Here is a 24,356-nt window from a genome sequence, read left to right on the forward strand (position 1 = left end):
TGACCAAGGTTAGCAGACAGGCAAGAGCAGCTGCTGACCTGACAAATGCCCTGGGAATAGAGGGCTGCTTTTACAGGTAGTTGTGGACAGAGCAAGCGGCACCTGTTACTGGAGTCCTGAATTCCGGCAATTCAATACGTGACTTGTGTAACCCCATAACGTGTCTGGCCCTGCACATACCCTGGCCCACCACAGGGAGCTCACAAAGATGCATGTCCCATCAAATCACTTTATGGATATTTGTTTGTGTCAGTGTACATCTATGTACCACCTGGACTGTTACTTCTAAATATTGAAAAAGTTTAGGAGTGCCTGGTTGGCTTAGTTGGTAGAGCATGCGACTCTTGATCTCAGGCTTGTAAGTTTAAGCCCCATGTTGGGTGTAGAGATGACTTAAAAATTCAAATCTTAAAAAAAGTTTAAATTACTTTTTGAACTTAGCCTCGTTCTAAGCAATAATATCCATAGAATCTTGAGTTTGGTGTGCTCAATATATTTTTTATCTGAACTACATGGAAATCAGTACAGAACTATTGAAAACATCCATCTTTGCCATCTGATCACCTCCACAGGCCCTGTGACATGATCCCTGGTTCCTGTACTGTGGTAGAAAGTTTAATAAGCGCTGTGGATACTGGCGAGAGATTTAGGAATTTTGCCTTTAGCAGCCATGGAAAGCAATAGGAAGTGGTGCTGGAGCTTGAGGAATAAGCTGGAGAGACATAGGGGATAGAGAAGGAAAGCAGTTTAAGGCAGAGGGAACAGCACGAACCAAGGCATGAAAATGTGGAGTTACGTGGTGTGTTCAGAAAACACATTTTCCTTAACAATTTACGTATTTAGGGGGTGTTCTGAGGGTTGTTAAAGTTAAAAATAAGTACCAGATCTTTCAAACTTTGATTCTTCACAGAAGAGGGCACATTTTTTTCTTACTCCTTTTCTGTCTCTTGCCTCCCTACATCCTGAGAGGCCTTGCACAGTTGTGCTTGAACTGTGTGACTGATGGTTTATTTGTATATATGAGAAATTGCCTGCAAGCCTCTGTCCCCTTTTGGGGACAGCTTCTAGAGGTATTGGTGGCAGCTATGAGTGATCAAGTGATCCAGGTACCGGGGAGCTTGGTCTGAGAGACAAGAGGATACAGGGCACAGGTTATGAGCAGGAGGATGAGTTACTGGGGTGGCATCCCTTAGAAGAAGCCAGGCAGATGTGCTGGCATGTCTAGAAGCATTTTCAGAAATATTTTTAGCATGCTATCCTTAGGAAAACTTCAGTGAGACTTATTTTTTCCCATCTGCCTTTGCTGATCTCTCTGCTACCTAATTCCTTGAAAGTTCTTTTCTTCTACCTAATTCCTTAAAATGTCCCCTGGACATTTGCTGGTGAAGGTAATTCTATAATTATAAAGATAAAATGTAATTTAGAAACACATGTTTTCTAAAAAAGAGTGTTGTATTTTGAATAGATCACATCATCATCATTTCTTCTGTGGGGAATCATCCAAAGGTTTTTTTTAGTTGAAAGATTGGAACACTTCCTCGTGGATTATGTGGGGTTTAGAGGATCATCTACAAAATTGTTATTAATGCCCAGTTCTTAATTTTCTTTTTTTAAAAAAGATTTTATTTATTTATTTGACAGAGAGAGAGAGAGAGAGCACAAGTAGGCAGAGCAGCAGCAGAGGGAGAGGGAGAAGCAGGCTCTCTGCTGAGTAGGGAGCCCGATGTCGGAGTCGATCCCAGGACCCTGGGATCATGACCTGAGCCGAAGGCAGATGCTTAACCGACTGAACCACCCAGGCACCTCTAATGCCCAGTTCTTGATAGCAGAGGCCATGGCTTAGTGGGCCCCATTGTTCCTGGCTGCACGATAGTTCAGATGATGTATGTTGGTGTGTTTTTATTCTGTTTCTTTTTTTTTTTTTTTTCCTGCTTTGCTTTTCATTAAGTTGACAGCTAAACCAGAACTGATCTATCAGTTTGTGGAACATTTAACACAAGCTGTGGAGAGTTACAAGCAGCGGATGGACTGGCTCACCAGCAGAAGCCGGCAGATTTTTGGTGTCATCTTGGAACAGTGCATCACCATAGTGCTGGATTTTGGCGGTATGCTGGAGGAGGAGCTTAATCTGTGCCAAGATGCTTTAACAATGGTCCTCCAGGAGCAGGTGGCTCACATAGCCAAGTTTAATATCATATGGTGAGTTCCCTTTGGAAGGGGATATTTCAGTGAAACTTCATAAGTAGTTTTCATTTATTTGGAGTTAAGTAACATATCTTTGGGGAGGGAGGAGGTATTATCTTGTCATTTCCTAGAATGTGTAATTCCAGCAGAAGACCTGCAGTGAAAACTTATATCTGCTTTGCATGTGGCATCTTAGTTTTGAAATTAGAAGACATTTAGGAACACACTTTTCTTCAATGCATGGCAAGATCAAAATATAAGAACAGGAGTTACACTGAATATATACTTAAGGCCATACAAATCTCTTCGGTCATTTTAGATTTTAGCCTGAATAATGAATTCAGCCTTGTCACAGCTATCACTGTTTTTTTCAGACTGAGCTTGTGACTCCCCTGTAAGTTGACCCCCTTAATAGAATAGCAGGTGGCTGGCTTTACAGAATTTCCTGTATTTCAGAGTTTTCACAATCATTTATTTACAGAATCTTGGATTCAAGAGAATTTGGGCTCTAAGGCCAACTTTTTGTGTGGAACGGTGGCTGTACTTCCCTGACAGGAAAAATCTGGATGAAGGGGGCATCTACCTAATTGAGTTTTTCTTCTGAAGAAAATATTTTCAGCTGAGCAGATGACATCTTTGGGGATGTTGCCTAATTGTGTTCTATCCCAGATTTTTATTTCTTTCGTAGATATATTACTGAAGGAATCAAGTCTTAAGTCTGCAACGCTTTAGCTTTTTTGGAAACCTATGCTATAGCATTTAGGCCACTCGGCCACATTTCTACCAGAGGGGCCACATAGAGGTGACACAGGTGTGAGGCAGCCTTTGTCTCAGGGTGGTTTATGAGGGACAGCTCAGGCTGGTTCATTAGTCCATGACTCATAGAATTCTTATAATTATGAATGCACATATGATTTATATAATTTGTTCAGTTATAAACACAGATGAATAGATTCAAATGGCTGTTCTTTCTTGGGGGAGATTCCATCACTGCTTTTTAAGTCCGCACTACATGGTTTAATCACATGTTCCCAGGATTTAAAAACTAATGCTTTGCTGAACTCAGTACTTTTTGATCCAGAAGAGGGAACTGATGGGAATTTGGAACAATGAAAACAGTGTCTTAAAAGAATTAGAAATAAAATTTTCGAGTGTTAAAATTGTCGCTGATTTACAAATCTTACTGCTGTGAATCCTTATAAATTTACTATTAGTGGAAGATAGTTGTATATAAACCTGCCTGTTTATGAAAATAATTCCCTCAATAATTTTAATGCAGCTGTTAATGTTTACATTTTTGAGATTGTTTAATTCTCCTGTATGCATTGTCTTTCCTAGTCAGCACAGCTTATGGAAGGTAAGGGTGCTTTGGAGACCGATCTTAAACAGCTCGTCTGGTGTATTGGTAACTTTTCAAGGGCCAACTTTTCAAGGGCCAACCAACTGTTTTCTCTCCTTCAGCTCTGATGATGTTAAGTGGCTTGTTGCTTGCAGCTCTGAGACTCAGGGCTGACAGCTAGGTTGCCCACTGCCCAGTGACAGCCCCATGGGATTCTTTTTTTGTTTTGTTTTGTTTTCTTTAAATTTTTTGTTATGTTAATCACCATACATTACATCATTAGTTTGTGATGTAGTGTTCCATGATTCATTGTTTGCATAACACCCAGTGCTCCACGCAGAACGTGCCCTCTTTAATACCCACCACCAGGCTAACCCATCCCCCTACCCCCCCTTCCCCTCTAGAACCCTCAGTTTGTTTTTCAGAGTCCATCGTCTCTCATAGTTGGTCTCCCCATCCGATTTGCCCCCCTTCATTCTTCCCCTCCTGCTATCTTCTTCTTTTTTTTTCTTAACATATATTGCATTATTTGTTTCAGAGGTACAGATCTGTGATTCAACAGTCTTGCACAATTCACAGCGCTCACCATAGCACATACCTTCCCCAATGTCTATCACCTAGCCACCCAATCCCTCCCACCCCACACCCACTCCAGCAACCCTCAGTTTGTTTCCTGAGATTAAGAATTCCTCATGTCAGTGAGGTCATATGATACATGTCTTTCTCTGACTGACTTATTTCAGTCAGCATAACACCCTCCAGTTCCATCCATGTCATTGCAAACGGCAAGATCTCATTCCTTTTGATGGCTGCATAATATTCCATTGTGTGTGTGTGTGTGTGTGTGTGTGTGTGTGTGTGTGTGTGTGTGTGTGACATCTTCTTTATCCATTCATCTGTCAGTGGACATCTTGGCTCTTTCCACAGTTTGGCTATTGTGGACATTGCAGCTATAAACATCGGGGTGCATGTACCCCTTCGGATCCCTACGTTTATATCTTTGGGGGAAATACCCAGTAGTGCAATTCCTAGGTCGTACGGTAGCTCTATTTTCAACTTTTTGAGGAACCTCCACACTGTTTTCCAGAGTGACTGCATAGCTTGCAGTCCCACCAACAGTGTAGGAGGGTTCCCCTTTCTCCGCATCCCTGCCAACCTCTGTCTTTTCCTGACTTGTTAATTTTAGCCATTCTGACTGGTGTGAGGTGGTATCTCATTGAGGTTTTGATTTGGATTTCCCTGATGCTGAGCGATGTTGAGCACTTTTTCATGTGTCTGTTGGCCATTTGGATGTTTTCTTTGGAAAAATGTCTGTTCATGTCTTCTGCCCATTTCTTGATTGGATTATTTGTTCTTTGGGTGTTGAGTTTGATAAGTTCTTTATAGATTTTGGATGCTAGCCCTTTATCTGATATGTCATTTGCAAATATCTTCTCGCATTCTGTCGGTTGTCTTTTGGTTTTGTGCACTGTTTCTTTTGCTGTGCAAAAGCTTTTAATCTTGATGAAATCCCAATAGTTCATTTTTGCCCTTGCTTCCCTTGCCTTTGGCGATGTTTCTAGGAAGAAGTTGCTGTGGCTGAGGTCAAAGAGGTTGCTGCCTGTGTTCTCCTTTAGGATTTTGATGGACTCCTGTCTCACGTTGAGGTATTTCAACCATTTGGAGTCTATTTTTGTGTGTGGTGTAAGGAAACAGTCCAGTTTCATTCTTCTGCATGTGGCTGTCCAATTTTCCCCACACCATTTGTTGAAGAGACTGTCTTTTTTCCATTGGACATTCTTTCCTGCTTTGTCAAAGATTAGTTGACCGTAGAGTTGAGGGTCCATTTCTGGGCTCTCGATTCTGTTCCATTGATCAATGTGTCTGTTTTTGTGCCAGTACCATACTGTCTTGAGGATGACAGCTTTGTAATAGAGCTGGAAGTCTGGAATTGTGATGCCGCCAGCTTTGCTTTTCTTTTTCAATATTCCTCTGGCTGTTCGGCGTCTCTTCTGGTTCCATACAAGTTTTAGGATTATTTGTTCCATTTCTTTGAAAAAGGTGGATGGTATTTTGATGGGGATTGCATTGAATGTGTAGATTGCTCTAGGTAGCATTGACATCTTCACAATGTTTGTTCTTCCAATCCATGAGCATGGAACGTTTTTCCATTTCTTTGTGTCTTCCTCAATTTCTTTCATGGAGAATTTTATAGTTTTCTGAGTACAGATCCTTTGCCTCTTTGGTTAGATTTAGTCCTATGTATCTTATGGTTTTGGGTGCCATTGTAAATGGGATCGACTCCTTAATTTCTCTCTCTTCTGTCTTGTTGTTGGTGTATAGGAATGCCACTGATTTCCCTGCATTGATTTTATATCCTGCCACTTTCCTGAATTCTTGTATGAGTTCTAGCAGTTTTGGGGTGGAGTCTTTTGGGTTTTCCACATAAAGTATCCTATCATCTGCAAAGAGTGAGAGTTTGACTTCCTCTTTGCCGATTTGGATGCCTTTGATTTCTTTTTGTTGTCTGATTGCTGTGGCTAGGACTTCTAATACTATGTTGAATAGCAGTGGTGAGAGTGGACATCCCTGCCACGTTCCTGACCTTAGGGGGAAAGTTCTCAGTTTCTCCCCATTGAGAATGATATTCGCTGTAGGTTTTTCATAGATGGCTTTTATGATATTGAGGTATGTACCCTCTATCCCTATACTCTGAAGAATTTTGATCAAGAAAGGATGCTGTACTTTGTCAAATGCTTTTTCTGCATCTGTTGAGAGGATCATATGATTCTTGTTCTTTCTCTTGTTAATGTATTGTATCATGTTGATTGATTTGCGAATGTTGAACCAGCCTTGCAGCCCAGGGATAAATCCCACTTGGTCATGGTGAATAATCCTTTTAATATACTGTTGGATCCTATTGGCTAGTATTTTGGTGAGAATTTTTGCATCCATGTTCATCAAGAATATTGGTCTGTAATTCTCCTTTTTGATGGGGTCTTTGTCTGATTTGGGGATCAAGGTAATGCTGGCCTCATAAAATGAGTTTGGAAGTTTTCCTTCCATTTCTATTTTTTGGAACAGTTTCAGAAGAATAGGTATTAATTCTTCTTTAAATGTTTGGTAGGGTTCCCCTGGGAAGCCATCTGGCCCTGGGCTTTTGTTTGTGGGAGATTTTGGATGACTGCTTCAATTTCCTTAGTGGTTATAGGTCTCTTCAGGTTTTCTATTTCTTCCTGGTTCAGTTTTGGTAGTTGATATATCCGTAGGAATGCATCCATTTCTTCCAGGTTATCTAATTTGCTGGCATAGCGTTGCTCATAATATGTTCTTATAATTGTTTGTATTTCTTTGGTGTTGGTTGTGATCTCTCCTCTTCCATTCATGATTTTGTTGATTTGGGTCATTTCTCTTTTCTTTTTGATAAGTCAGGCCAGGGGTTTATCAGTTTGTTAATTATTTCAAAGAACCAGCTCCTAGTTTCATTGATCTGTTCTACTGTTCTTTTGGTTTCTATTTCATTGATTTCTGCTCTGATCTTTATTATTTCTCTTCTCCTGCTGGGTTTAGGCTTTATTTGCTGTTTTTTTCTCTAGCTCCTTTAGGTGTAGGGTTAGGTTGTGTATTTGAGACCTTTCTGGTTTCTTGAGAAAGGCTTGTATTGCTATATACTTTCCTCTTAGGACTGCCTTTGCTGCATCCCAAAGATTTTGAACAGTTGTGTTTTCATTTTCATTTGTTTCCATGAATTTTTTTAATTCTTCTTTAATTTCCTGATTGACCCATTCATTCTTTAGTAGGATGCTCTTTAGCCTCCATGTATTTGAGTTCTTTCCGACTTTCCTCTTGTGATTGAGATCTAGTTTCAAAGCACTGTGGTCTGAAAATATGCAGGGAATAATCCCCTCTTTTGGTACCGGTTGAGACCTGATTTGTGACCTAGGATTTGATCTGTTCTGGAGAATGTTCCATGGGCACTAGAGAAGAATGTGTATTCCATTGCTTTGGGATGGAATGTTCTGAATATGTCTGTGAAGTCCATTTGGTCCAGTGTGTCATTTAAAGTCTTTATTTCTTTGTTGATCTTTTGCTTAGATGATCTGTCCATTTCAGTGAGGGGGGTGTTAATATCCCCCACTATTATTGTATTCTTGTCAATGTGTTTCTTTGCTTTTGTTATTAATCGCCTTATATAATTGGCTGCTCCCATGTTAGGGGCATAGATATTTACAATTGTTAATCTTGTTGTTGGATAGACCCTTTAAGTAGGATATAGTGTCCTTCCTCATCTCTTATTATAGTCTTTGGTTTAAAATCTAATATGTCTGATATAAGGATTGCCACCCCAGCTTTCTTTTGGTGTCCATTAGCATGGTAAATGGTTTTCCACCACCTCACTTTCAATCTGGGGGTGTCTTTGGGTCTAAAATGAGTGTCTTGCAGACAGAATATCGATGGGTCTTGTTTTTTAATCCAGTCTGATAGCCTGTGTCTTTTGATTGAGCCCCGTGGGATTCTTTTCAGGGTTTCCCAGCAGCCTGTGAAATGGCAGGAAAATGCTGTTCCTGTGACCGAGCAGTCCATAGCCGCTGCTATCAGTTGGGTTGAGAAACTGCCTTTTGAGCCGGCTGTGAGCCAGGCTAGCTGCCTGGATGCTCTTCTGGAAGCTGGGAACGACAAAATGGTAAGTGTGCATCCATGGCTGACCCCAGGTCACATCAGTAGTTTCCAGTTTCTTTCTCTACACCCAGTACCCCCATACTGCCTTTCAGCTGACTTGGGTCCTCCCAGCAGCATCCCACAGAGACCCCATCACTGGCACTGGGGAGTCCTGAAAGTCTCAGTCCTCTTCACCTCTGAATTTGGAACCACTTGAGAAATAGGTGACGAGCCCCAAGTGGGGATCAAAATAGCAGCTTTGGTGATGGCAGAGCTGGGGAAACCAAAATGAGACTCCCTAACTCTGCCCCCTGAGCCTGGCGGGGCTCCCTCTGGGTTATTAGGGCACAGGGTCCACTCCCATTTAGCCCGTGCCAGCAGGGCCACATGCTGCTCACAGCCACTGAGCAGTGAGAAAGGACAGGGAATTCGGCATAGTTGTGTATCTCTCATATTTTAGTTCTGCTCTTGTTCTCCCGACAATTAGATAAATCAGTCCATCTCTTATGGGGGAGAGAGGTTGGGAGACTCTTCGTAGAACCCCGAGGTTGAGGAAATAGGGATTCCCCACATCTGTGTTCTGAATCTCTCCCAGTTCCTCTTCTTCACAAATGGATCTGTTATGTGCTTTCCAAGGTGAAGTATATCTACATAGATGCATCATCCATTTTTGAATATTAATGCATTCACATGTGCTTTTTGATAGGACCTTTTGGACATAAAAGCTTTATCTGAAAGAAGTGCTAAAATGGTGGTGGTTTATGTTCTTTTAGCCACAAGGGTGTGTGTTTTTGTGAGTGATTCTACGGATGGGACTTGAAGGGAGTGGCAAGCTAGTGGGGAAGGACTCGGGGCAGGTGGGGTTCTTTGGCCAGCCTCAGCTTCCCAGGTAAGGATAGATCTGCTTTCCTTTGGGATACAGATACTGAACTAATACTCATGGATTGATATTAATTAACACTTAATTGCTTCCTCTGCTCTAGACTCCTATGATTCTGTAGATTTCAAGGTTTACTCTGCTACATTAAGAAGTCCTTTCTTGGGCAAGGAGGCCATGTGCTGGCACCTTGAAAGGATAGCCCTCAGTGGTCACCAGACTGTTTATTGATACTGAAGATGATAGTTTAAAATTGGAAAGGCATTGTTTATCCTTTCGAAGCCAGAGGAACAAATGGTTCCCATTAAAGAACAAAATAGAAACTACTTTGTTCTTTGGCCTTTCAAGTTTGTTTTAACATCTGTAAAATTTCAGTTGCCTGGGCACTATAATAAGCATTCAAGAAATGGAACATTACACAGGCTCTCAGATGAGTGTGTTTGTGTGTGTGTGCGCATGCCAGCATGTACACGCGCACTCTCTCTCTCTCTCTCTCTCGGGTGTTTCTTTGTTCACCTAGCTACATCGGTCATAGCTGACTCTGGCGACCTGCCATGACTTGAAGTTTCCCAGTGACCTTTGATTTTTCTGTTTTCCTTTCCTTTGGTTTGTGCTTCTCCTTTCTTGGATTCATCCCCAGCCCAGGAAATGTGGAACAATTTAGTGAGTTCCAGGAAAGTTCCTATAGAAGAGGAGGAACCCAGAAAGAGGTTAATAGGCACTGATTATCAAATGCCACTTAAAAATTCTTGAGAAGAGACTATGGAGTATGGGAAATATAAAACATACTCAGACCACTGTATCCTCCCTCCTAGAGCTTATATCTGGATGTGGTCCCTAGGAAACTTCTAGTAACTGCAACTGCCTCCTATATAAAAATGTCATGCTCTATGTTTTGTGAGGTGTGGGGGATGGGGAGAGGAATGGGTTCCCCTAATGGGCTGCCCTTCTGCTCTGTGCCTCATGCCCACCCCACTGAATTTCAAATTGATTCATATAACTGGTTTTTTCTATAAATAGAAAAGATAAAAGGCTTAAGAAACTTTTGAACAGTAAATCTGGATACCCAGACTTTTGCTACTGATGATAACCTGCTTCAGGTTAGCATCTCCCATGAGTGAGTCCTGAGAAAAACCAAGAGAGTGGCTCTTGTTTTGTGTTCAAAGATTAACATGGAAGTTGGGCTTTTGTATCCAATCCACATGAAGAGGAAGGGCTGACTGATGCGCTTGGTAAGGGTAAGGCGGATGCTCAAGAGGTTACTGGCCTCTTTCAGAACTGGGCTTTGTACCCATAGTCAGGCCAGAGACTGAACAGGCAGGGATGACTGAGGGTGAGCCTTCAACTCCAGAGGAGCCAGGCAGTGTGGGGTCTGCTTGAGTCCCAGCTCTGATGGCAGCACGTGGAGAGCACTATTGATGGATGAAGTATCCTGTTGGATCCTGTGCAAAAGGGCCTGGCTCATTGGAAGGGCAGCCTGTGGGATACTGAGGCAATGTCTGACATTGTCCTCAGAGCCCAGGTATGCCATCCAGGCCTGGGTTTCTGCTCTGCAGTATCCTCTGGTCCTAGGGTGCATCTTTGGGAAGTTGGTAGCTTCCCTGGCCTTAATGAGGAGGGGTGTTGTGCCAGGAGGCCCTGGAAGGCCTGCTGATCCAAGATGGGAGAGGTTATTTGGGAGGAGAAGGCTGGTCATCCAAAGCCCTGATTCCCAGCTGCCTGAGAAGGCTAACTGAGGGGGTTTTACTTCTGCTTTCAGCAGAAGGCTACCTGCCCAAAGGGTACCTGTGTTTCTCTTTGTGGTGTCTCAGCCTCTCTTCCATCCGGCTGATAGGCACACATTTGTTTACTTTAAAAAAATATCCCCTTCACTGGGAGAGTAAATGGGTGAATTAGAGCCAGACCTATGTAATTCCATCAGAAACCTTCACCACTGGACAGTAAACTGAAGGGCTGGCCATGCTAATCACAAGCATGGCAGTGGTTCAGCCAGGCATCAGGTCTTTTCACCTTTGTGTCCCTAGAAATGGCAGTGCCTGGCAAGGGCTCGATAAATGTTGAATGTTGAAGGAATGGGAAAGAAGTAGTGTTGATATTCTTGAAGTTGGGGCTAGATGTGGGTCCAAGAAATTCCCATTCCCCATGCCATGGTACAGATTTGAGTTTTTTGAATTGAAGGGCGGTAGTCTGTGTGGGACCAGGCAGGTGGATTTGCTGAGCCTTGTAGGACTCTGGTGGGGATAGTGTGTGGAGACAGGCGCCCCGAAACCTGGCAGGCCAGAAAGTTGGTGGTGGTGTTAAGGGTGTTAAGGAGGGATTGGAGAACTGAGCTGGGTTAACATCAAGAGGGCAGTGACCACTGTGTTTGTGTGTGTGGGGCGTGGTTGGAGATCAGAAAATCAAAATGGGCCAAATAAGGAAAGGGTGGCCACAGGTACAGGGAAGATCTGGAAGTCAGATCCACGGTCTGGAGTTGGTCAAAACTGTTGAAACAGTCAAAGTTTTATGAAGACCAAGACAGAATTTTGCTAGACCTCCCACTGCTGTCATGGGTGCCTTTCATTTGACTTTGATTCTTGCAGAGTGGAGATTTTGACGGCTGGAGGCTTCTGACAGGCTACAGCAGCAGATAGTTAGGGCGGAAGCAGCCACTGCCAGTCTGGGTCTTCTCTTCCCCCAGACCTGGGTCTGAGAAGATGTCAGGGCCTCTCTGGCTGGGCGGAGTGCAGGCTGCCATGGGTGCCGCAGAGCTAATGACCCAGACAGAATAAGGCATTTCAAGGGGAAACAGAAAAGCCCTACCCTCTTTTATGTAGTGTAAAGTGGCAAGAGTTTTTGATTCCCAGTACAGTAGCCGAATGGAACCCCAAATATTGTCTATATCTTGTGTTATCAAATTCAGTACAAATTAGCGTTTAGGGAAATGCTGGTCAGTGAGAAAGCTGCTCCTGGCCCCGGCTGCTCCTGCTAATCCTCAAGTCCAGCCCCTGCCCTGAGCTACTGAGCTACTGAGCTACTCAGAGGTACTGAGCTACTAAGGTACTGAGCTACTGAGCTACTGGGCCAGGGGAGAGGGTTCCACTGAGGACAGTTCCCTTGAGCCCATACAACCTCACCCAGAGTCAGGGCCATTGATATCAGGCGCTAGGAGCCTTGGATGGTGTGAGATGTGAGATGGTGTGAGAGCCAAGGGAGTGAAAAGAGTGCCTGTCTCTGGCCATCTTCCTGTCCCAGGATCTTGCTCGCACAGTTCTGGGATTTACGTCCCTCCCTCCCTTCCCTCCCTTCCTTCCTCCCTTCCTCCCTAAAGATTTTATTTATTTATTTGAGACAGAGAGAGTGAGAGAGAGCGCACGAGAGAGCACAAGCCAAGGGGAAAGGCAGAGGGAGAAGCAGACTTCCCGCCGAGCAGGGAGCCCCGTGTGGGACTCGATCCCAGGACCCCAGGATCATGACCTGAGCCAAAGGCAAGCGCTACACCCACTGAGCCACCCAGGCGCCCCTCACGTCCGTTTCTGAGAGGTGACCAGCCTTGCCATGACCAGCTGACCGAATGTAGTGGTTGAAAGCAAAGGCAGAAGCTCATAGGGTCAGGCAGCTGGACTTACTAGCTGAAAGACCAGGTCAATTAACCTGTCCAGTCCTTCGTTTCTTCATCTGTAACCTAGGTGTGATAATAAGAATTCCTTTTCCACAGGACTTTTGTGAGCGTTGAAAGAATTCATGTTGGCTTATCATCCCAAAGAGCAGATGACCCCACCGCCATGTCACTTTAAAAGTCATTTTGCCAGTTGGTGGGGGGTGGGGCTAGGTGGCATATTTACTTTCCTTTCCTTTTTTCTCAGTGTCATTGTGTGAGTGGAAAGGAGAGGCAGGGAGGCAGTGAGCAGGAGAGGACTGGGGATGGGATAGGTGGTCTCACTGTAGAGCATGTCCCAGGAAATCCGTAGCATGGATAACCGAAAACACAGGCAATTAAGCAGCTGAGAAATGAACTTAATGAATAGTGAATAACCCTGGAGCCTGAGTGAAGGAAAGGAAATCCTGGCTCACTGCTGGCTACAGCAACTTTTAGCTTGATGAAATCTCAAGGGAAAAACATTCCTACACAAGGATTTCAGACTCTTGGGTCATTGCCAGATCAGAGAAGCTGAGTTTGCGTGATGTGCAACAGAGATGCATGGTGTCAGAAGCCACCGACAGACCACCTAGAGATGTTTGTCCTCACTCACCTCCCCGTTGAACTAACAAATCTTACAAAATACTCCCTGTGTCTGTTCTCCTCTCTTGGGCCACATGTGACTTTAGATCCTTATGTGAGGTTGAACCGGTCCCCATGCTAAGCTTGGGCCCCGATCCAGCTGGAGCACTAATAACAGTGCAATGCAGGTAAGCCGATTGAACACCTCTCACACAAGCTGCTGTGTAACACGGGGGGAGAAGGGAAAGAGAACGCATTTGCTGGGAGAATAATATTAGTTGCCTAACAAGGAATGTAGAGAGCACCATTTCTTCCTTCACTCAGTATTTTTTCTGTCTCTTGTCAACTGGCTGAAAGAGCTATACAACACTGCTCAGTCTTCCCATTCGGTCCTTTTTAAAATCGGGGAGCAGGTTTGACAGGCCTGAGAGAAAGAGTCACGGAGGTGAGGTGGGCCTTTTTGAGCCCCATGGGAAGAAGGTTGTCGCTGGAGTAGGCTGCTCTCAGCTCCCACTGTGGCCGTGGCCTCCCTCCCAGCAGGGGCCCTCTGCCACCCTGCTCCCACTGCCCCTTTGGGCACAGTTGGCCCCAGCTGCTGCAGACAGGGTGGCCCAGCTGACTGTAAGTCCCCTTCTTTCTGCGTCAGGTAGGTTTAAGTCCCAGGTTTGAGGTTGAACTGAGGTACCTGACTGTTTACCGTCAGCTAGCAGGGGTTTGTGATTAGAGCAGAGAAAGGATCATGAGCCCTAAGGGGATGGTGACATCTATTTATCCCTTCAAACCCAATGCATTTTTTGGGGATTCTTCCCCAGTTTTTTGTGGAAACAGTCAATTAGGGGGTTTTAAGGGGCAGGTGTAGATGATAGGGATTCCCAGCTCTCTCTGGGTTTTAACTTTCTGAGATACCTGCATGCATAAGTGCAAGTCCTCTTGTTTAAACTCAGTCACGAGGTACACTGCATTACCTCCCTTTTTATAAGTGAAGAAACTGAACTTATGTCATTTGCCTAAGTTCACAGAACTTGTTAGTAGCAGGGAGGTCAGACACCGTGGAAGGCAGCAGGCCTTGAATATCTCACTTCCTGATTTTGGTCCCCAAATGTCCTCACAAAACTTGGAGCAGTGCCTCTATTCTTGCCACCCCCCAGGAGCAAAGGCAATTTTGTAGAAAGTGTATTGCCAGGGAGTCCCGTACAAGGCTAGGGCACGTCAGGGAGATAAACCGTCGGTACTATTGTCTTGCAGATTGAATCCATTTACTACTTTGTAGTGGGAGATGTTCCTGAGCAAACCAAGGGGCTCCTCCTTCAGAGGGCTTTGGAGATCCCATGTCCTGTCTGCACAGTGTCCTTCAATGCCAGAGGAGAAGGCACTACAGCTTTCTTAAAGGATCTGAGTGCCAAGACCCACGGCAGGTAGGCAGAAAATGTGCTCTTGAGGGACAGCGGGTGAGCTGCCTGCTTCCGCAGGATCAGCAGTGGTCTTCCTAACCAGTCTGTTCCTGTGCTGTCCTCTTTCCCGTGGTCTTTAGTCTCTAGGCCTTTTCTTCTCCACCCTGTATTAATCTTGCCTTGTTACTTTCTGTAGTTCTGATGATTTGATATCAGGGGTCCTTGCTGACCCTGGAGAGACTGCTCCCTCCAAGGCCAGCTAAGTCCTAGAGAGCTTAGATGACTCACCCAGGAGCGCACCTTTCATATGCAAGCTAACTGATCCAGAGCCCACTCAGTGCCAGTAGGCACTCATGCTCAGGCCCACTATTCCCCTGCACTAATCATGCCGGGGCCCAGTACTGGACAGCTTGGGGCAGCTCCTACACCACAGAACCCACTGAAATTATTCAACTAGCCCATCCTAAACCTGCCTGCTCTGCCTCACCCATTCCATGCTGCAGAATCCACAATAAAGACTCTGGCCCATGTTTTCCCCTTGTTCCCTCATGCCTCCTGACTGGCCCTGGTGCTTCCCTATGTGACCCGGGGTGGTGTGGTGTGCCCCCTCCTCTTGAGAACTGTATTAGTAGTCAGTTTGGGTCGCCATAACAGATACCACAGACTGGATGGCTTAAATAAGAGAAATTTATTTCTCACACTTCTGGAGGCTGGGAAGCCCAAGATCAAGGTGCTGGCAGATTCAATTTCTGGTGAGTACTCTCTTCCAGGCTGCCTTCTTAACTATATCCTCTCATGGGAGGGAGGGATGGAGGGATGAAGGGGGAGAGAGAGAGAGAGAGAGAAAGCACAGCATGCCTGTAAGTTCTCTGGTATATCTTCTTAAAAAGATACTAATCCTGGGGTGCCTGGGTAGCTCAGTTGGTTAAGCGTCTGACTCTTGATTTCTGCTCAGGTCATGATCTCAGGATGGAGAGATCAAGCCGCCCCAAGGGGCTCTGTGCTCAGCAGGGAGTATGCCTGACTGTTTGAGATTCTCTCCCTCTCTCTCTGCCCCTCTCTTTGCTTGTGCGCATGCTCTTTCTCTCTCTCTAAAATAAATCTAAAAAAAAAAAAGTACTAATTCTATTGGATCAGGGCCCTAGCCTTATGACCTCATTTAACCTTAATTACCTCCTAAAGGCTCTGTCTCCAGATACGGTCAAATATGGTTACATTGGGGGGTTGAGGCTTCAACATATGGATTTGGGGGGTGGGGGCCACAATACAGTCTATAGCAGGAACTGTGAGTAGCAAACTATATTTTCAGTGGCAGTTATGCTGATCTGGTGGCCTCATCATAGCTGAAAAATAACCGAATCCACATTTAAAAAACATACCCATCCCCTTGTCTGTGTGGATAGGTTTAGGTCCCTTGTGGAGAGAGATCAGCTACTTACCCGTTTATCGTTTATAAGGAGAATGACTGAGTCCTTGCCTCATTTAGCCTGTCTGAAATGGGTACAATTCCTGCCCTTGAGCATGTGTTCCCAAATTTGATTGCTCATCACATTTGCCTGGGTAGCTTGTTAATAATTCAGAGGTCCAGGGCTTCACCTTACAGGCTGATTCTACATAATAGAGAGGATCCTGGGAACGGGCATTTAATCACTCACTTTGTGTAAGAGCTGCCTAGGGAGTTTGATTAAAATGCAGATATCTTGGCCAGAGCCCCAGAGATCCTGATTTTTGGGTGCTAGGGGAGGGCCAAGAATATTCATTCTTAATAGGATCCCTGGTGATTCTGAAGACCACTGCTCTGGCTATCATTAAGACACTTTGAAATCTTTTTTAACATTAGGTGTTTGGCTTCAATTCTGGGTTCCTAAATCCCCCCAAATACAGGGGGGCTCACTATCCTACTTTTGCTAGTAGAGAGAGTAAAAAGCAACTGGCAGGACCCCCTGTCTTGCTGGTCCTCTGCTTAATTCACGTAGGGCACTTTCTCTGGGCATGTGAGAGGTTAGGGAGTAATTTAACATGGGAGAAGCTGCAGTTCAGCTCCTGCAGTTCAGGCCATGTACCATCGAGTGTGAGTTTTGCCGGAGAGGACGATTTGTAGACATGTTTTTCTGTCCCTGCTCTGGCCCTTGCAAGTGAGCCCAGCCCACAACTGGTGGGGCTCCTGCTTGCTCCACCTCTGCCAGATCCCCAAGTCTCTTGGTTGGCCTCCGCACACCCTTGGCTGGTGAGCCTCAGCTGAAGTGCAGTCATTATGGAACTCTAAAGGGCATGCCCTGAGCTCAGCTTGCAGGGAGGCTGGATTCTTGGTTCCCCCTTGCCCGAGTCTGTGTCTGAACAGAGCCACCAACATGCAAAGCATGTTTTGCTTTCTGCATAAATGAGGTTGTGTTAACCAGAAGTGTCTGCCCTGTTCTCTTTTCTAATCTGGAGAACAGATCAGAGAGTACAAAGTCCTGGGCACCAAAGGCCTTGGCACTCAGGGTGTGGGACCTGGCAGGACAAACCTCATCCATCCCCCCTCTGCTTTGTAAGGAGGTCACAGGTCAAAGGAAGCTGGCCATGTCTGCTCTGGTGGAAGCACCTGTGGGAGGCAGGCATGGCCAGGTTAAGGGTCCATTGGCCTCAAGAGGGCTGTTGGGACAAGGCTGGCTTGTGGATTGCCATTGTCATTGTTTTAGTCTTACCTGAAACCCTCTAGAAATAGGACCCAGGCTTTCCATGGCCCAGGTGAAGCCCCCACACCTCTCCTACCATCTGTGCATCCATCTGTCCGTCCCAACCCCTGCTTCAGGATTCTCTTTGTGCTGAGAAACAGGCAAAGGTGGAACTCTTAAGGGGTCAGAGGAGCATCACCCAGAGATGATCTATTAATCTGAAAGAAATTTCCTGCTATCATTGACTTTTAGGATTCCAGGTTGTCAAGGGTATGCTTAGCCCCTCATTTTGTAGACCACACCAGTGCTTCTTGAATCCCCCAGGGATCTTGTTCAAGTGCTTATTCTGACTCAGCAGCTCCAGGTAGGGCCCAGGAATGTGCATCCCTAAGCAGCTCCCGGGTGCTGCTGCTGCCCCTCGGATCACATTTTGAGGAGTCAGGTCCTAAAAACTTGTCCACACAAGAATTCTTTTCATTAGTGTTTCTGCTTAGTTTCTGAGGAAGTGCATATTTGCCAAGTTAAAGTTGACTGAAGCCCGTCAGCAACTGGCAGATGAGCCAATGGTGCCTGTTGTCACCAGCTTTCAACACTGAACCCACAGGGCTGTGGGCACTGTTGAGGCCTCATTAGACTGTTGGCTTGTCAACACTCTGTTGACATGATTGAACCCCGGGAACAGAAGGATAAATATAAGGTAGAGGGTATCATTTTTCCAGGGTCAATACATACCATTTGGGTGAGTTAATTACCCTCTAAGAGAAGAGTCATGCGTTAAAATCCCAACAACATTCACAGTTCGATCTTCTGTTTTGCCTCCCTGTCTTTTGTTTTGGCAAAACTGACCAGGTACAGGGAATGGCCGTGAAACATCTAAGATGCTTGGCACCACAGCAGAGCAAGTTCACGGTCTTGGGAGAATGAGAAGACATGCACAAATAGCACTACTAGCCTAATGTTGCAAATCTCTTCCTGTTTCAGATTCCATGCATTTGCAGAGAGAACAGAGTGTGTGGAGTTTCCCCCACTTGCCGTAAAGGATGGTGACAGTGTAATTAGTTGGAATTTAAGGAGACTGAAAGGAAAACACCCTCCAGGTACCTGGGATCTTAAAAACACACAACAACACAGTGTGATTTTCTGTATCTTTAACAAATAAAATACTAGGTAGGGACTAATGGAATCTTTTTCATTATTTATATGGTCCAGGGGCAGTTCATGATATTACTGCTGAATCTTTCAGCCTAGCAACAGGCATAAGTTTATTACCACCCAGGGAAGTGGCCTAAGTTATGTGTGTTGACGAACTTAAGAACCTTCTGGAGATGTGGCCTGAATGTTTCAGTGCTGGACTCAGTTCCTGGGAAGGCAGAACCGCTCTGCTGCCCAGGTTAGCCGATGCTGTAGTGAGGATGCCAACACATCTTGTGGGTTTTCTGCTGCCCCACCCGTCAGTGACGGCAGACAGCGGATTGACCTGCTTCTTGGGAGGGCCAGGGCCCCACAGGAACCTCTGCGGAGGCAGAGTGAACTTCCCCTTTTTTTTCCAGAGTTTAACAGGCATAGAAAATGAGGTCACCAAATCAGTGAGGAGTAGGTTCGGAAAAAACAGTGCTGGAAGGTTACGCAGAAAACCAAGAGGTGGGAGTTTCTTTGGGGCTGATGAAATTACGAAGTGCCAAAGACACCGAGTGAACCCTGCTGAGAAAAGCAGGGAAGGAAGCTCGTGTTCGAGTGTGAGATGTTGCAGTGTGACCCAGCTAGAGGTCTGAGAGAGCCCATCCCAACCTCCACCCTCCTACTCATTTTGTTATTGACAGAGATCTCTAGCTTCAATGTCAGGCAAGAACTACTCTTTGCGAGAAGCAAAGAAGCTGCACTATACATCTGCTTAACAGGTTCCTCTGTTCACATGATGGTGCTACAGAGGCTCCTGGGAGAAGAGCATGGGGCCTGAGGAGGAGGCAGTTGCATTAAGGGGCTAGGGGGTCAGGAGACCAAGGCAGGAGTTTGAGTCACAGAGCCTGTCCCTGATAACATACTTTGTGGATTCAGATTCTTAGTGCCCCCAAGCGAGCAAGGGAGAGGTTCTGTTAGAGCTCATTGGTGGCACTGCTTTAGGTAGCTTATGCCTTTGTTCTGATAGCGAAGTGGCTATCTCCAGAGAATTTGAAAAAATGTCAATTGTTAAGCAAGGTTAATAACGCTAATCTAACAAAAAAGAATTAATTCGGGATGTATGCCATGCCTAGTGAAAGTAATTTACAAGATTAAGCCAGTGGTCAATGTTTGAATCAGGGTAAAGTGTGTGAGGTGTCACTGGTTTCCCAAAGCATGCCAGTTTCTGTAAAGGGGTTCAGTTTTGGCTTATGTGTTCCTTGGCAACTTAGTAATAAAGGGAAACTGATCTGGCTGCATAGCTTACATTTTCAGCATCTACCATCTTCCCCAACCCTGTGACTCATACAAATTAAATTATAGTTTAAACCATTTTCTTAGTCTGAAGTGCTCAGAGCATGGCCTGCTGTTCTAATGCCATTTTAGTGATCCCACGTTCTGAATTTGAGGAGAGAGCCCAGATCCTAAATACACGATCTTATCTCCTCTATCAATCACGGTGTCCCAGAAATGCCAACATTGCATTTCTCCCACTCAAAAACTGCCCAGAAATCCTTGACAGACTATTCTGGTTTGGAAAATGTGTGGTTTCCAACCCAACCTGAGGTCTCAGAGGCAGATGATCAGTCCTTCCTGCTCAGGTCCCGTTCCCCATTTCCCACCCTTGGGGTCAAGCATTTGCCAGTATGAATTTACTTGGGCCCCTCTCTGGGCTGGGGAGGGAGGGCACCACCCCCCGCCCCAGGAACACCTGCTCAGGAGTTTTTGGTGCCTCCTGTTGCACGGAAAGGAGAGACTGTCAAGTGAATGGTTGGAGGGACACTGCTCAGAGAACTGACCTGGCAACTGGAAGAAATTTGCTTTTCCTGCTATTACTGACTTTTTAGACTCCAGATAATTCGCTTTCAGAGTATGACTTCCCATTACCCCGTGCACTACCCCAATATGGAAAAATTGTAGTCAAGACAAATAATTGTTTTAAAAACTGTAGTAAAATGTATGTAAAGTAAAATGTACCATTTTAACTGTTTTTAAGTGTATAGTTCAGTAGAGCTAAATACATTCACATTGCTGTGCACCCAATCTCCAGAACTCTTCTCATCTGCAAAACTGAAACTCTGTACCCATTAAAACAACATACCCCCATTCTCATCTCCCCCAGCTCGTGGCATCTACCATTCTACTTCCTGTCTCTGAAATGGACTTTTAAATATCTCATAGACGTCGTTTTGTGTCTGGCTTATTTTACTTAGCATACGTCCTCCAGGTTCATCCATGTTGTAGCATGTGTCAGAATTTCCTTCCTTTTGAAGACTGAATAATGCTCTCTTGTATGTATAGACCATGTTTTGTTTGTCCATTTATCCATCAGTGGACACTGGGTTGCTTCCTCCTTTTGGCTCTTGTGCGTGGTACCTCTGTGAACATGCAGGTACAAATATCTCTTTGAGACTGTGCTTTCAGCTCTTGGAATATATACCCTAAAGTGGAATATCTGGATCATATATGGTAATTCTATTTTTAATTTTTGAGGAACCTCCATTTTGTTTTCCACAGTGGCTACTCTGTTTTATGTCCCCACTGACAGTGCACAGTTTCTCTACATCATCTCCAACATCTGTTGTTTTCTGTTTTTTTTTTTTTCGTTAACTTTTTGGTTTTGGTTAGTTGCCATCCTCATGGGTGTCTGGTGGTATCTTGTTCTGGTTTTGATTTGCATTTTCCCAATGATTAGTGAGTTTGAGCATCTTTTCATGTGTTTTTTTAAATAAGATTACAGTGCAGTGTTTTAAAAGTTCAAAATTAATGCCAAAAAATCCATGGTGATCAAAGATGTCACAATTTTAAATAAAGATAAGCTCCAGCAAAGATGATGTGTTAAGTCGTATGGGAGCCTGAGGTAAAGAGAAGAATGTATGCCTCTGGACACGTTTTAATTTGTTATTTTTAATGATTGTTTCTGGCTTATTAAAGTGGTTGAAAATATCAAAGAATTGAAACAGGTATGTTGAAATGACATTATTTTAAATTTAAATATTTGGGGAGTACATTCATAGCTCTTGCTAAAGTTTTGTATTGGTCAAGCACAGTAGTACTTGCTCGGTCCTGCCCCATGTTGTAACCTCACTTTTGCATAGGGCCCCTACTTTCTAGCCCTATCTAAATGTTTGCTGCCTCCTTAGAGCAACACGTATTCACTCTCAGTTGAACCCTCAAAGATGTCTCTCCCACTACCTATGCTTGGGTTTTTCTGTTCCCTCTGCATATTGCCTTTCTGAGGACTCCTTCCTGATGCTCCTCTCCCTTCTCTGCTCTTGGGCTGCTTATAAGGCATCTGCTTGTGGCCTTTGAGTCACTGACAGGACAGCATCTTTTAATGGTGGTTTGGGAAGGGTCCAGAAACCAGGGGAGGCAGGAATCTCTCTTCACATACTCTGGTATATAAGATAGATCAGTTAAAAGTTTCATAATCTTTTTTGCACTACCTCATTCCCATTTTCTCACACATTAGGGGGAATTGTGCAGACTGTTTTTTGCCTGCTGTGGACATCCCCTGAACCCAGCAAGCACAGAGTAATGACAGAGGGAAAGTGTGTGTGTGTGTGTGTGTGTATGTGTGTGTGTGTGTGTGTAGGGTGCAATAGTGATATTGCAAAGGTCATGACATGATCTCAGCCATCCACATTTCCTGAAGCAAAATCTCCACATTTTAAAAAAGAAATGGTTTGTCACCTACAAGAGAGTGGGGCCAGGTCACTGGCCGGCATTGGGCTTGCAGGACATTGGTAGCATTGGGTTGGCTGGGTCATAACCCTAGGCTCCCAGGAGTTGGGTGTGGGAACCTGACCCCTGGGTGGACTTCTTACCTTTCACTTCCGGGGATGACTTCCTGCCTTAGAGATTCTGCTTCCTCCCAGCCCAGGCTCCATCCCATCTAGGCATGCTCCATCACCCTTGGATGGGCTTTCCTCATTGTAGAGAACAGGATCTTTGGTTTAGATTTAGGAATTGCAGGAGATTTAATCTGGCAGGTAATGCCTACCCGAAGCTGTAGTTCTGTGCTTTCCGTCCTCACAGCCATCCTTCCCCTTGGCTTTCTGCCCAGAGTTGGCTGGGTCCCTGCTCATGTTTACATTCATGGGGCATAGAGCACTCTCCTCTCCCGTATTTCTCTCCATGTAGGTGTCCTTGCCTCTTTCTGTCTTTGTTGTGGGCTTGACTAACTGCTGGAGAGGAGAAGGGGTACCAACAGAGCCTAATTACTGTGGGACCGGAGTGATGCTACCTTCTTGAGCTCTTCTGAGCCACCAGCGCCCCCCCGCAGCTTGACTTCCCTCTCAGTTAATGAGGATGGGTTCTCTTCATGGTCTTTTATCATGAAATATTCATCTCATCCATAAGCAAAATAAAACAGAGGCATTTGAGCTTCCCTGAACTCTTGGCTTTTTTTTTTTTTTTAAGAAAAGATTCCTCGAGCTCCCGGGTCAACGGGCCATCATGGCCTCTCGATGATCCCCTCCAACAGTACATCGCAGTCCCAGCCCCTGGTGTGGCTGTACTTGAGGGTGGGGCCTCTGAGGACATGATTAAGGACAAATGAGGCCGTAAGGGTGGGGTTCTGATCCTTTAGGATTAGTGTCTTAGTAAGAAGAGACCCCAGAGCCAAGCTTGCTGTCCGTCCTGTGAGGACACAGCAGAAGGATTGCCAGCCGCAAGCCAGGAGAACTCTTCCAGAAACCTGCCCTGCCAGCCCAGGATCGGCGCCTTCCAGCCTCCAGAACTAATAGTCCTCCTCCTCTGAGAGGACAAGCCAGAGTTTTCTCCAGTCACTGTCTCCAGCTCAAAAATACAGGATCTCCAGAGTAGAGTCACCTAAAAAACAGTAGACCTGAGGAGGACTAGGAAAGATGGCAGAGGAGTAGGGGACCCTATTTCAACTGGTCCCCGGAATTGAGCTGGATATCTACCAGACCACCCTGAGCACCCAGGAAACCAGCCTGAGATGTAAGAAGATCTGGATCTCTGCGAACAGAATATCGCAGGCGGTTGGTTTCGAGGTATGAAGCAGGGAGCCGTGATTCTGCAGGCAGATATTGGAGGATAAATGGCAGCGGGAGGGTGCCTGGTCGTGGCGATCCTATACCGCCGCTGAGCGACAGCCTCGTGCACTGGGGACAGGGCACAGACTCCCAGACCAGTAGTGGCGGGGAAAGGACTTTAGGGCAGCCCCCGGGGTGGAAACCCGGATCGGTGGGGTTGCGCGTGCGATCTGGGGGTGGCTGGCAGTTTTAGAAGCACAACGGGCAGAGACGTGCTCTGACCTGGAGGCAGGACTGGGGGCGCTGTGGCGGGGCGCACAACCCAGGCCGCTGCAGTTTATAGCAGCATGGACAGAAAACGGAGATGGTGTGGCCTGGAGAGCTCACTGAAGAACAGATTGCAGTCTCTCTGCTCTGAGGCAGAGGGTTGGAAACGGTCTTTTCTGCTCTGACTCCTGGAAGAGACATGGAAAGCCTCCAGGGAAAGCTGCCAGAGAACAAAAGCCCCAAAAACTGGTTCCCGCTGAGCCCATCCCCCGCCACAGGGGGGCAGGGCAACTCCGCCCAAACAGGGTTGCCTGAGTAACAGCGTAGCAGGCCCCTCCCCCAGAAGACAGGCTGGGAAAACAAGAGGCCAGCAACCCTAAGGTCCCAAGAAAACAGGTGCATCTTGCTTGGGTTCTGGACTCTAATTTGGACTCTATACATTTGGACTGTATACATAATTTGGACTCTATACATTCCCTCAAAGACCCATCAACAGGATGACTAGGAGGAGGAGCCCCCAAAATAGAAAAGACTCAGAGATTATGACTTATGCTGCAGATTTACAAATGGATGCAGATATAACCAAGATGTTGGAGATGGAATTCAGGCTATCAGTTGTGAAGGCAATGGCTAGAATGGAGAAA

At 45.5% G+C, this 24,356-nt stretch overlaps 1 protein-coding gene across 1 annotated transcript in view; it reads left to right on the forward strand.

Moving 5' to 3' along the window:
* VWA3B (von Willebrand factor A domain containing 3B) overlaps positions 1 to 24,356 on the forward strand; it is a 224,257-nt gene that overhangs the window by 17,712 nt on the left and 182,189 nt on the right. Inside the window, exons 3-6 of the mRNA XM_088026217.1 lie at positions 1,949 to 2,199; positions 8,027 to 8,186; positions 14,485 to 14,654; positions 18,269 to 18,384. Of these exons, the coding sequence (XP_087882343.1) occupies positions 1,949 to 2,199; positions 8,027 to 8,186; positions 14,485 to 14,654; positions 18,269 to 18,384 (697 nt within the window). The remainder of the gene's footprint in view (positions 1 to 1,948; positions 2,200 to 8,026; positions 8,187 to 14,484; positions 14,655 to 18,268; positions 18,385 to 24,356) is intronic.

This window comes from Eumetopias jubatus, unplaced genomic scaffold, assembly GCF_037043125.1.
Source record: "Eumetopias jubatus isolate StellerSeaLion01/CBP00866 unplaced genomic scaffold, mEumJub1_p1.0 scaffold_9, whole genome shotgun sequence".
Lineage (NCBI taxonomy): Eukaryota > Metazoa > Chordata > Mammalia > Carnivora > Otariidae > Eumetopias > Eumetopias jubatus.